This window comes from Cynocephalus volans, chromosome 11 (assembly GCF_027409185.1).
Source record: "Cynocephalus volans isolate mCynVol1 chromosome 11, mCynVol1.pri, whole genome shotgun sequence".
Lineage (NCBI taxonomy): Eukaryota > Metazoa > Chordata > Mammalia > Dermoptera > Cynocephalidae > Cynocephalus > Cynocephalus volans.
Window position 1 is genome coordinate 82,182,812 of NC_084470.1, and position 13,377 is coordinate 82,196,188.

Consider the following 13,377-nt stretch of genomic DNA (forward strand, 5'->3'; position numbering starts at 1 on the left):
AAACCTTCTCAGCATTCAGATGAAAGGCATGCTGGGGAAAAAAAGAATGGACAGGGTAGGGGGACACCAACCGGTTCACTATCAGGGGCTAATAACACTGGTGCAAATAAAGGAAATAATGACTTCAACCAACTTACTGGTTATTCTTGGAATCCTGATCTGTTCACTGCTGGTCCCATCTCCTCCGTCCGTTGTGGCCTTAACTTCAATGATGTAGTCCTCTTTAATGGGCAGCACAAGTTCAGCTGAAGTTTTATTTGTGTTCAGCACACGCACATTATTTTGACTGCTAGTCCTATAGAAAACCTAAAATGCATGAACAAATACTACTTACATTGGCCGCTTTTATTTTCTGCACGGAACTTTTCACTCTGTAATTACTTTACTTTGTTTCTCTTTCTATACCGACAAGAACATAAAACGCACTCACAATTCCATCCATAGGCCTTAGATTAAGGATTAGCACATAGTAGAATCATCAGGTACTCAAAATCAAGGAGGTGGGGGAAGAGTGAACTTATTCCATGGAAAAGCTCAGCTAGGTTGGATATTTGTGAGGCTAGAGAGATCTATCTATATGGATAAATCTGGAGTGCCTGACCAAAGAATCAGCCTATACTCTCAGCTGATTTTTAAGTAGTATATGGGTGAGCATCAGAAGTAACAAACTGAAGAAGACACAATTTAAAACATTGTGTCTAAAGTTTCCATATGAGCAGAATTATTTCATCTAAATCTATATATAAGAGATCAGACATTTTGGAAAAATATCCTTGTTGTGAAAAGCTTGATATCTGTGTCAAAATTAGATTACAGAAACCGTATCAACAGTTGGCAAAATTCATTTAAAACTAGCTTCCCTTGGAAAGTACTACAAAAGTAGGAAAATACAGCGTTGCAAATGATACAACTTACTTTATATCCTGTTACTTCTGATTCATTCTCCATTGCTTTAACTTGTTCCCAATTGAGTAACACTTTAGTTTCTGTAGCATTCCAAACAACATTTCCTGGTGGCTGACTGGGAGCTTGAAATGAAAAATGAGAAATTAAAACAGATTTGAATATGGAGCAGACACATGACTGTCATGGGAGGCTGGTGGAAGTACAGCAGTATATCTCTTCGGTAATGCATGGGATATAGATGGAATAAGAAAATAAAATGCAATAGCTAAATTTCTCTTTAAAAAGGCATTTGAATTATTAGCTCCCACCAATAAGTGACAACATGTGGTATTTCTCTTTCTGTGCCTGACTTGTTTCACTTAATATAATTCTCTCAAGGTCCATCCATATTGTTGCAAATGGCACTATTTCATTCGTTTTTATAGCTGAGTAGTATTCCATTGTGTAGATGTACCACATTTTCCGTATCCACTCATCTGATGATGGACATTTGGGCTGGTTCCAACTCTTGGCTATTGTAATTCACACACACACACACACACACACACACACACACACACACACACACACACACACACACACACACACACACACACACACACACACACAAAACCGGGGGGGGGGAAGAAGATATAACAACCACAATTACTTGAAGTTGATACGACAAGCAAACAGAAAGGACATTGTTGGGGGGAGGGGGGGATAAGGGAGGGAGGTTTTGGTGATGGGGAGCAATAATCAGCCACAATGTACATCGACAAAATAAAACTTAAAAAAAAAAAGGCATTTGAATTAAATGTGAGATTACTTATTTTATCGTTTTCATCATATACTTCAGGACATCTCACACTTAACTGCATTTATGTCTCCTGGAAAACATGTTGATAGTGGAGATAAGGAAATTCCTTTATCCACCACTAGAGGGATGTTTGTTGATGAGCCAAGAAAGGCAGACAGTGGGACCTGTTTTGACACATGCAGAGGCTGAGAGAAATTGCCAAATAAGCAGATTAAAGTCACATGAAATGAAGTGTGGATAATTTTTAAGCCAGCCTTGTATGATGAGATAGGCAAAATGGGAGGCACTCAAAAATAAGATTACTTAGATTTATTCCCATGAAGTAATAACTATACTCATGACAAATTGCAACAGAGAGCCTATATTTTAGTCTTCATTTTCCAAGTTTAAATCAATTTTTGAAAAAAAAAATAATGCAATACACTAAAAATTTAATAAGAATTCTATTAGAGAATTAATGAAACTCAGGTTTATAAACCTGGATTCATAGTTTAGTCCTTTCTCATGAACACTGAATAGTAAACATGCTGCAGGGTGGGAGGAGGTCAAGGAGTGGGGTTCGTCAAAGCATTTATCAATAGTAATGCAGACAGAAGGGACACTGAAAATTCATTTTCTTGTCAATCACAAAACAACAAACATAATACTATTTATTTGTCAACAGCATCACAATTGCCCAGAACAGTGCAATTGCCCAGAAATATGTTGTACTTGTGGATTTAACCACAGAATGTGATTTGGTTAACTGAATTTGTAATGGGAAAATGATACGAAAGATTAGCTATCCAGAGAATCTTCTAAACATCATTGACTTATGCCATGAGAGAAATACAGCTGGACTTACAGATGGGATGAGCTCTCAGATACATTTACATGACTAATGACACAAACAAGATTGTATTCCCCACAGATTCTTTTCTTTAGTGTCTGCTCCTTAACACTATTCTATGTTGCCTTTAAAATTCTGTGGTCTGGTATTAACAAGTTTAGGTCAGCTAAGATTGTCCGAGCTGCAATGCTTTAACAGCAAAAAAGAATATAATGGCTGTTGCTTATGGTTGAAGTACTAATGACCATGTTCTGGTCACTCAATCCAAATGGTATGAATGCACAAATGTTAGAACATCCTCTGTGATTGCTTAAGGCCTACAGCGCTATAAAAGGACAGGTTTGAGTTGATGCAGCTCAGATAATGTACTTCAGCATGGTTTGTCCTGCCAAAAGATGAATGCTTGGAGGTCACAGAAAGTTTGAGTAATTTTGCTTGAATCACCTAATCCTCTTGAAGAAGACATGACTGCAAATATAACACTGTGGTTTATCTTGCATGAGTCCCAAAATAGATGAGTTGAATGAGTTCAGCCTGAAATGAATACTTTTTGAAATGACAAAAAGAAAAAAAAAAAAAAATAGGAAAAGGGAAAGGAAGGAAAAATAGAAGGTTCCAGGTCTGCCTGCTTTTTATGAATCATATCAGTGTTTCCTGAGCCATGTACCATTTTTGTCATTTTTGCTATTTTAAAAAATTTCACTCAATTTTTTAAAAACATAAACATCTATTTTAGCTTTACCCTAAATAATATCCACACAATAATGAGCTTGATATGCCAGTTACATTATTTGGTTACTATCTAAAGTAAATGAAGCCAATGCTTCATTTAAAACTTTAAAAAATGTTTGTGAACCACCTTGAAATCATCTCTGTTCCTACCACTGGTAAGAATAACACCATCTGGGAAATTCTGGAACAAATAAACATTCTTCCATGTTCAAAATTTTGTTATTGTTAGTAACTAATGCTTCGTAAACATCTATAATGTGTTAGGCACTGCTGAATGTGCTCTTACATAACTTACTTAGTCCTCATTACATTGCACTGCATTAGTTCCCATTTCTGTACGTAGGTCATCTGGACCCAGAAAGTTAAAAAAAAAAAAAAAAAAAAGGTTGTACACCCATGTTCTTAGCATTATTCACAATAGCCAAAGTGTAGAAGTAACCTAATTATCTATTAACAGATAAATGAATGAACAAAATGTGGTATATTCATATGATGAAATATTATTCAACCTTAAAAAGGAATGAAATTCTGATACATGCTCTAACATGGATAAACCCTGAGGACATTATGCTAAGTGAAATAAGCCGGTCATACAGAGGCAAATACTATATGATCCCACTTATGTAAGATATCCAGAGTAGTCAAATTCATAGAGACAGAAATTAGAATGGTGGTTGCCAGAGGCTGGCAGAGGGAGGAATGGAGAATTGTTTAATGGGTATAAAGTTTCAGTTTCGCAAGATGAAAAGAGTTTTGGAGATCTGTTGCACCACAATGTATTTAACACTACTGAACTGTAAATTTAAAAATGGCTAAGATGGTAAATTTTATGTTATGTATACTTTACTACAATTAAATTTTTTTTAAAACTTGATAATATACAGAACTGGAGAGAGGTATTATGTGGATTCAAACCAGCTATGTTCAGTTCCCTTGCCCTGTGGGAAGACTATGCTTCCCTTCCTCACTGTCATGGTTGTTAGCCTGTGGTTCCCTGCCTGAAGAAAGACATACTTGCCCTGCTCACTGGCATCTAATAGACATCAGGCTTCGTCACAGGACTGGCTTCAACCAATGGAATATAGGTAAAGGGAAATAGGACTCTTCCAACTGGCAGCTTTAAAAGCCATTGAAGAGCATGGTTTGTTTTTCTCACTTTTCCCTCTGCCTTGAGACCAGCCAGTCTCAGAGAGTGGCTGCTCCTTCAGTCTGGGTCCTGGAGTGAAGACAAAATGGATCAGATCTGAATCTCACTCGTGATGGACATATAGTATGAGTAAGAAAGAAGCATTTGCAGTTTTAGGCCACTGAGGTTTGGGGATTTGGGACACTGCAGCCTGGACTAGCCTAATCTGTCTGATATAGCTATTAATCATTAGTCTAAATAGCTTAGAAGCAACACAGTGAACTTTTGTAGAGGCATGGGGCCACATAACGAAGTGGGGACAGGCAGGACATTGTTGATACCATATTTCTAGGACTGCTAATTTTACTCTTTGTCTTCCATCCTATGTGGAAGCCTAACCCAGAATAGGCTGATGGAGTTCCAAAGTTTCTTAGATCTAACTTGATATGTGCTCTATATTTTGAAGTTTTCTGGAAGTCACTTGTCCTACAGATTTTTCCTGAGTCAACTCAATTTCTATTGCTGATAGTATGCTAAAATAGATAAAAATGGTAAAAACAAATTTAATTCTAGTAGAAAGGTGGCATATCACTAGATTTATATCACCACACTAATGGACAGACTATAATTATTTAAGTAATTTTAAATGTTATGTAACAAAATGATATTATATTAAAAGGTTCTTCTTATTGTTCCTAAAGCACCCATCATGATCCTTTGTGTGTTTGATTTTCAGACTCCTCAACATCAGCTTTATAAAAATAAAGCTGGAGGCATAACACTACCTGACTTTAAGCTATACTACAAAGCTATAATAACCAAAACAGTATGGTACTGGCATAAAAACAGACACACTGACCAATGGAATAGAATAGAGAATCCAGAAATCAACCCACACACTTACTGCCATCTGATCTTTGACAAAGGCACCAAGCCTATTCACTGGGGAAGGGACTGCCTCTTCAGCAAGTGGTGCTGGGATAACTGGATATCGATATGCAGGAGAATGAAACTAGATCCATACCTCTCACCGTATACTAAAATCAACTCAAAATGGATTAAGGATTTAAATATACACCCTGAGACAATAAAACTTCTTAAAGAAAACATAGGGGAAACACTTCAGGAAATAGGACTGGGCACAGACTTCATGAATACGACCCCAAAAGCACGGGCAACCAAAGGAAAAATAAACAAATGGGATTATATCAAACTAAAAAGCTTCTGCACAGCAAAAGAAACAATTAAAAGAGTTAAAAGACAACCAACAGAGTGGGAGAAAATATTTGCAAAATATACATCTGACAAAGGATTAATATCCAGAATATATAAGGAACTCAAACAACTTTACAAGAAGAAAACAAGCAACCCAATTAAAAAATGGGCAAAAGAGCTAAGTAGGCATTTCTCTAAGGAAGATATCCAAATGGCCAGCAGACATATGAAAAAATGCTCAACATCACTCAGCATCCGGGAAATGCAAATCAAAACCACATTGAGATACCATCTAACCCCAGTTAGGATGGCTAAAATCCAAAAGACTATGAACGATAAATGCTGGCGAGGCTGCAGAGAAAAAGGAACTCTCATACATTGTTGGTGGGACTGCAAAATGGTGCAGCCTCTATGGAAAATGGTATGGAGGTTCCTTAAACAATTGCGGATAGATCTACCATACGACCCAGCCATCCCACTGTTGGGAATATACCCAGAGGAATGGAAATCATCAAGTCGAAGGTATACCTGTTCCCCAATGTTTATCGCAGCACTCTTTACAATAGCCAAGAGTTGGAACCAGCCCAAATGCCCATCATCAGATGAGTGGATACGGAAAATGTGGTACATCTACACAATGGAATACTACTCAGCTATAAAAACGAATGAAATACTGCCATTTGCAACAACATGGATGGACCTCGAGAGAATTATATTAAGTGAAACAAGTCAGGCACAGAAAGAGAAATACCACATGTTCTCACTTATTGGTGGGAGCTAAAAATTAATATATAAATTCACACACACACATACACACATACACACACAAACCGGGGGGGGGGGAAGAAGATATAACAACCATAATTATTTGAAGTTGATACAACAAACAAACAGAAAGGACATGGTTGGGGGGGAGGGGGGAGGGAGAAGGGAGGGAGGTTTTGGTGATGGGGAGCATTAATCAGCTACAATGTATATCGACAAAATAAAATTAAAAAAAAAAAAAAATAAAAAAAAAATAAATTTACTTATTCTGCAGACATCTGCCTGCAAATAAGTGATTACTATGAAATTACTAAGACTGGATGAAGCTGAGACACTGGGAATATAAAATATGTCTAAATATATGGCTAAATTGTGGTGTTTATTTCAATGGAATACTACACAAGTGTGGTTGTGCTATACAGGTAACTAAATATACAACATAACCTCCTCTGCAAAGGGAAACGTTCCACTGAACATAAGTCTGGAATGAAAGACAAATAATATTAATGACAGTATTTCTGACTAAGAGGATTATGGGTGATTTTTATTTTCTTCTCTACAATTTTCTTTTTTCCCCAAATTTCCACAATGAATTTGTTTTCTGAGGTTGTTAAAATAAAGAATATTATTGTCTGGAGTTTCAAATATGATGTCTCCATAGTGGTGACAGGGAAGCTGTATTTACTTTCAAAATGTGAAATTTTAAGAACATATGCTTGCTGTGATTAATTATATAAAACTCAGTATGTTACTCAACTCTCTTTCTTGGCCACCTGATGGTAATGAGATGACTTACATGATAAATGGTTGTTACCACCAGTAACTAGAAGGTGCATTTTGTGCTTGGACTTTACTTGGGAGGATCATCAACATTTGCAATTATGTTTAAACATATGGCATTCACTGCAGGAAGTGCCCCGGGCTCTCCCAAGCTGGGGTGGTGGGGGTCAAGGGCCTTGTCCACGCCCCCCCAACACCCACAACCAGCCCAGTGATGACCACCAAGCCACTGCAGGAAGTTCCCCGGGATCCTGAGCTGGAGCGGTGTGGGGTTGAGGGCTCCAGCCACACCCTTCTGACATCTTCACCCAGCCCAGTAATGACCAAGCCACCACTGGAACCCCCCAGTCCCCCATGCAGGAATGAGGGGAGTGCCACAGGCCTCAACCCTGCCCCTCCTCCTTCCTCCTTCTCCCACCCTATTTCTTTCTTCTTTCCCCTCTTCCCCTCCCCCCCCAACTGCTCTGTAACATCATCATAGAATGTAAAACAAAAATAGTAATATTAATAAAGTTAAAAAAAATTTTTTTAGAAGTGGCGTGCAAATATTAAATAATTAAAATCCATTTTCTCCCCAAAATAATGAGATATTTTTGTTTTAGAATTACTGACATTATTAAAAATGGATCTAATTTCCTATCATAGAAAGATGACAATGTTTTAAAACAAAACAAAAAAAATCTACTTTTCAACTCATCTGAAACTAAGGAAAGACCAGACTTGGGGTCTAACCTAGAACAATAGGGAAGATCTTTCTTTGACTTTCAGTTTTCAATGAGTGGAAATTTCCTTGACCAAAATGTATCCTTCTTTGGATAATTAAAATATTGGAGATTGTAAAGTATAAACAGAATATTATGATTGTCTAGAGGATTCATAGGCAAATGTGACAGATTCAAAAAGGTGCCAAAGCTCTTACAAAAAATAAGTTCATAAGAATTATACATTTGGCCAGGGGATTTACTTGATTCAATATTAACTAAAATTTCCTGTTTGAATTCTGGTTACTTTGAACATTATACTGTCATCTTTCTTCAGAGTTTACAAATCAGTAATAACTTTGCTGAAGCCCATAGGCAGGGAAAAAAAATATCCTAAATCTGAGAAACATACATTAATAAGCAGTGCATTCCACTGTTGTATGTGTGATTTGTAATATATCATACACAAACATGATTAGGTCATGTGCATCTACGGGTTGTGATACTCAGAAAAGTCAACAAGTAACATTCAGTCACCTAGAGAGAAATTCCTATTTAGTCTTCTCATTACTTTAAAAAGAAAGCTGGATTTGGGGGCTACTACTAGGTCTTTAACATGCCCTCAATACCAACATCACAAACAAAGAGGGGGCAGATTCAAAGGGTTCTATAGGAAAGAGTATGTTGCTGGTATTTATAAAGGAGGCTGGCCTACGTTTCACTGTATTTATTATTATTGTTAAATTTATTTTGTTAACATCTATTATGGCAATGATACTTGTTCTCCATCTCTCAGATAGAAAGTTAGTTTCCATTTTCTTTTAAAATTTACTCAAGTAAAATAGTAACTCAATTCTTAAGAAAAAAATATTAGGTACATATTAGTAGAGGAGGCCGATGAAAAGGCAAAAACTGAGAAGGTAGATCACATATAAAATATGGGAAACCTTCTATTAATCTGTATCCGGAGCCCAAACGCAAAGTGGTCAATTACACAACTAAGTTGTGTAAATGAAACTTTAGAACTTCCAAATTATGTGTTTGAGGCAGAAATAGTCACCTTATCAAAAACCTCTGAAATATTCAGACTCATATTCTTTTTGTGCTCATTTTAGTCATATTTCCTTTTCATTTTCTGCAGACACATTACTTGATTTCCTTAAGTTCAGGCAACTGATTTTGGCTCAGCTTAAATAGATGAGCATTTTATTTGGAAAAGCAAAAACTCAAATACAAAACTGATTGTACCATTCAATAATATTCTATTTTCCCAAATGACTACACACGTACATTAACTAGTAAAAGTATAAAAAGATAGGATCTCCTTGTTTAGGGGGAGTCCGGGCATGTGATCCAGGCCAGGCCAAAAAAGTTTCTCTAACTAATGTCCACAACAATTGGTTCAGGGATGGACATTAACCTAAGATGAGCTAATAAGAGGCCTACTTGTCTCTGAGTGGAATAATCAGAAAGAAGATTCCCACTTTCTCAGAGTGTTTGGCTGATAGAAAACAGTCCTTGAAGATGCTATGGCAATAGTGCTACCCTGAAGAGGGAACCTGGTTAGAGCAATGCTACGTGCAGCAAAGACAAGAGATGGGAAGAGTCACTGTTTGTTCAACTGCTATTTATTTGGCACCAACTATGATTACTTAGGCACTGGAAACAGAGCTCTGGGGATGGAGCAATGATCAAACCAGGTACAATCTCTGCCCTGAAGGAGCTGACACCCCAGTCAAGGCAGGCTGGGGAGACAACAATAAGGTAAATGCATTTAAGATCTAGTATGTGTCAGGAGGTCTTGGTGCTATGCACAAGAATAAAGTTGGGAAGGAGATAGGGAGTGTCAGCAGAGGAGAGGCTGCTCTTTGCAATATGATGGCCAGGTGACACTAAGGTTATATTTGAGTGAAGATCTGCAAGAGATGGGAGAGTACGTTACATGGATATCTGGAGGAATAGTTTTCTAGGCAGAGAAAACAGCAAATGTAGAAATCCTGAAATCAAAGTGTAATGAGCAAGGTGGAAAATAGCAGGAAATGAGTCAGAGCAGGAGTTGGGGGATGGATTGTATAAGGCCTTGTGGGGCATTTCAAAGATCACTTATCTGGAGTGGGATGGAAAGTGACTGGAGGATCTGAGCAGGAGAGTGATATCACCAGTGTCACTCTGGCTTACAGGAGGCAAGGGCGGAAATGGGCTGAATGGGAGGGGCCATTTCCCTGATCCACAGGAGAGATGGAGGCAGCTGGCCTGGGGGTGGTGGCAGTGAATGCAGAAAGAAGTGGCAGATTCTTGATAAATTTAGAAATCAGATTCTGGATTTGTTGTACAGTAAGAAAGAACAAGAAGAGTCAAGTGTGACACCAAGATTTTCGGCGTTAGGAACTGCAGTAACAGAGCTGAGTTTACTGACATAGGGAATATTGCAGAAAAGATGGGTTTTAAATAGCGTGGAAGGAGCAGTCAAGAACTCAGTTTTAGAAATACTCAGTTTGCTATCTTATTAGAGGATTCTTGAGGATGTTGGCTGCCTGGGTCCATCCATACTGAAAGCCAGTTGACTTTTCAGTCATACAAAGTAGAATATTTGTTGTACAGATTCTTCCTTGCAAACTCTGAAAATAAAACTCTCAATATGTTTCTTTTAGAAACCAACCAATTTCATCATTTTTAAGTCATCTGCAAATTTCCCTCATCAGTCCCTTTAGATGGAAGACACTATTAAGAGTTGTTAGCTCTCTTCAGGTTGCAAGTGACAGAAACCGTCTCAGATTATTTAAAGAGGCTAATTAGTGTTTAACTTAAAAATGCTTTTAAAACACACAAGTATTTGGATATCAAAAATTAAGTGTTTAATGGAAGCTAGAGTACTTAATTCGAGAATCCTTATGTTATTTTACATTAATCAGAAATATCACCCAAGATCTATATTGACATGAAGCCTTGCATACAGAGTTCCATGATTATGACTGTATGAAACCTGCACATTTTAAGCAAGATGGTACAGTATGTGTTTTGAATTCAAAATGAGAAGTCAAGAGGAAGTACTTTTGATTAATAATAGTACTTCAGGCTGGCCTGCTTCTTTAGGTTTCAATCATAAATTCAGCCATCTATTCAACATTTAATGAGTGGCTCCCATGTGCTGGGTTTGTGCTGGGTACTGGGGCTGGGTGAATAAGACAAAAAAGAACTCTTTCCCCATAAATTTTACAATCCAGAGGGGAAGATAGATAGCAAGCAAATAATCAAAAATGTTATCTTAGTTCTTTATGCCTGAGGCATATGGCTAATTCTCTTCATAGTGATAATCACAAGAACCTTATCAAAATTCTTAAACAGGATTTGAAGCTAAACCATGTCAGAGGTTAGATGACTGTTAAGAACCACCAATAACAATATTATAAATAGCTTTAAAAAGAATCTGTTTTATTTGTATTTTGGCAGACTTTAGAAAAATTATTAACATAAAATTTTAAAATTAACATGATCTTTATATACAATTTTAGGATGATTAGGGGTTTTAATTATCTGTATAAATTTCGCACCCAATGCAGGAAACTTTTCCCTAATAACACGTACAGATCAAATGCAGATTCCAGCTGAATTGCAGTGATGAGTGCATTATTTTTGAGAGATTATATTCAGTTATTGAGCAAAGGAGTCCTGGCTATCTTTGATCACCTTACCCAGTTCCTAGGCACGGAGCAAAATCACAGTCAATACTGATGTTAAATGAGTAATGAATATTCTAATTACATGATTGAAGGAGAGAATAACAGTGTTTAACACTAGGTCTGGATGTGGACGCTTACCAGATATTTACTTGAACTCAGTAAAGTTATATAACCTCCACCTGCCTCAGCTTCCTCATCTCTAAAGTGAGGCTCTCTACAGCTTCCAACTCATAGTGTTGCTGTGAGAATTAAGAATCAACATACGAAAAGTGCTTAGAACCATGACTGGAAGTTTCTCAGTAAGTGTTAGCCATTAATAACATAATTATAATCATCACTGTCATGTGCAAATTTCGACTTTAGATTGGGTATTTACATGTTATCTTTAAATTATAAAGGGGTTGTGCTTCTTTTTAAAGTTTTATTTCATTCGTTGTATGTTATGATGATATTTCTATTGATTTATAATGAGTCTCTTTTTAGGTTATCCACAAAAATGCTAGCCAATCATATTCAATTTTATATTATTGGAGTTCTTAGCAATTTTAGCCAACAGATGTATGTCTTCAAAAAAACTGAGAAATGATATATGGGAACAGAAATGCATCAGTGAAACTGGCAATCAAGCATAATAATTGTCTCATTCCTACATAAAGCCTGTTAAGCAAACATTTTTACTGAATTAATACATTTTGAAAATAAATTAAGAAAACAATTTTCTGCAAGTAAAGGTTATCATTGTGCTAAAGTTACCTAATCCCTTTATGTCCCGCTTTCCTTACCTTTAAAATAGAAATAATAATGGCGCCTACCACTTGGAGGTAGTTATGAGGATTAAATATGGGAATGAGCATAAAATACTTGGGACATAGGAAGTTTTCAATCACTACTAGCTGTGATGACAATGACAACAGCCACTCAAATGGTTGCATTGTGAGAAAGGAGCAAAATTATGCAATGATCAAGTATATACTTGTGCTATCAGTTTAACTGAAATATTTTTGGACACTCCAAAATTGCAAATCACTGGCTTTCTTGTAGACTAATTTAATTATAACTCATAATTGGTGCTTGTAAATTTACCTGTGAATACACAGCTAACAAAAAACCCAGATTTGAAGGCAACACTGACATCTCTGGTTAGATATTTTTTAAAGTATCAATGTTCATGTGTACCATGGTCTTCTGATGATAACCTCTGCCATCTTTTGAATAATGCAGGGAAAAAAAAGTTAAGAAGAAAAAAATCACTCCTGATTCTCTGGCCATTCACTTTAACTTATTCATGCTTACCGGAAATCCTCAGGCTTTGGGGAACTAAAAATACATGAAAGTAAACCCAACTAAGCTGATCACATTTTAAAAGAAAAGTGGATAGATTTAACTTAACACCCCACACTAAGATTTTTCAAAAGGTTCATATTCATGTTCACCCAGAGTCTCTACCTGAAGATTTAGGGATCTCACGAAGACAAGGATATGTGTGGCTCTGAGTTTCCAAGGGTTTGAAGTTGGATTTATATCATTCAGTGAGATTAATGACTCGGGTCTTCTATTTAAAATGAGAAAGAAGGCTATCACTTTTAATGCAAACTATTTTCCTTGCCATTCAAACAATCAGAATATACGTACGAGTTTTCTTGGTGGTTGCATTCACTGTGGCGCTAAAGGGACCAGCACCAGCGCTGTTGTAAGCCCGGACAGCTGTGTAATATGCCAGGTTGCTCTTCAGGCCTTGGAGTCTGGCTGATGTCTGGTTTCCTCCCACTTTCACTTTGCCTGATGATTCCTCCTCTCCTCCATTATTCCAGTACCGCACCTGGTGGACAGGAGGCATAAAACAT

At 37.0% G+C, this 13,377-nt stretch overlaps 1 protein-coding gene across 1 annotated transcript in view; it reads right to left on the minus strand.

Moving 5' to 3' along the window:
• The window catches only part of CNTN3 (contactin 3), a 201,341-nt gene that overhangs the window by 2,014 nt on the left and 185,950 nt on the right, over positions 1 to 13,377 (minus strand). Inside the window, exons 17-19 of the mRNA XM_063114016.1 lie at positions 13,166 to 13,352; positions 916 to 1,028; positions 138 to 306 (exon numbers count right to left, since the gene is read on the minus strand). Of these exons, the coding sequence (XP_062970086.1) occupies positions 138 to 306; positions 916 to 1,028; positions 13,166 to 13,352 (469 nt within the window). The remainder of the gene's footprint in view (positions 1 to 137; positions 307 to 915; positions 1,029 to 13,165; positions 13,353 to 13,377) is intronic.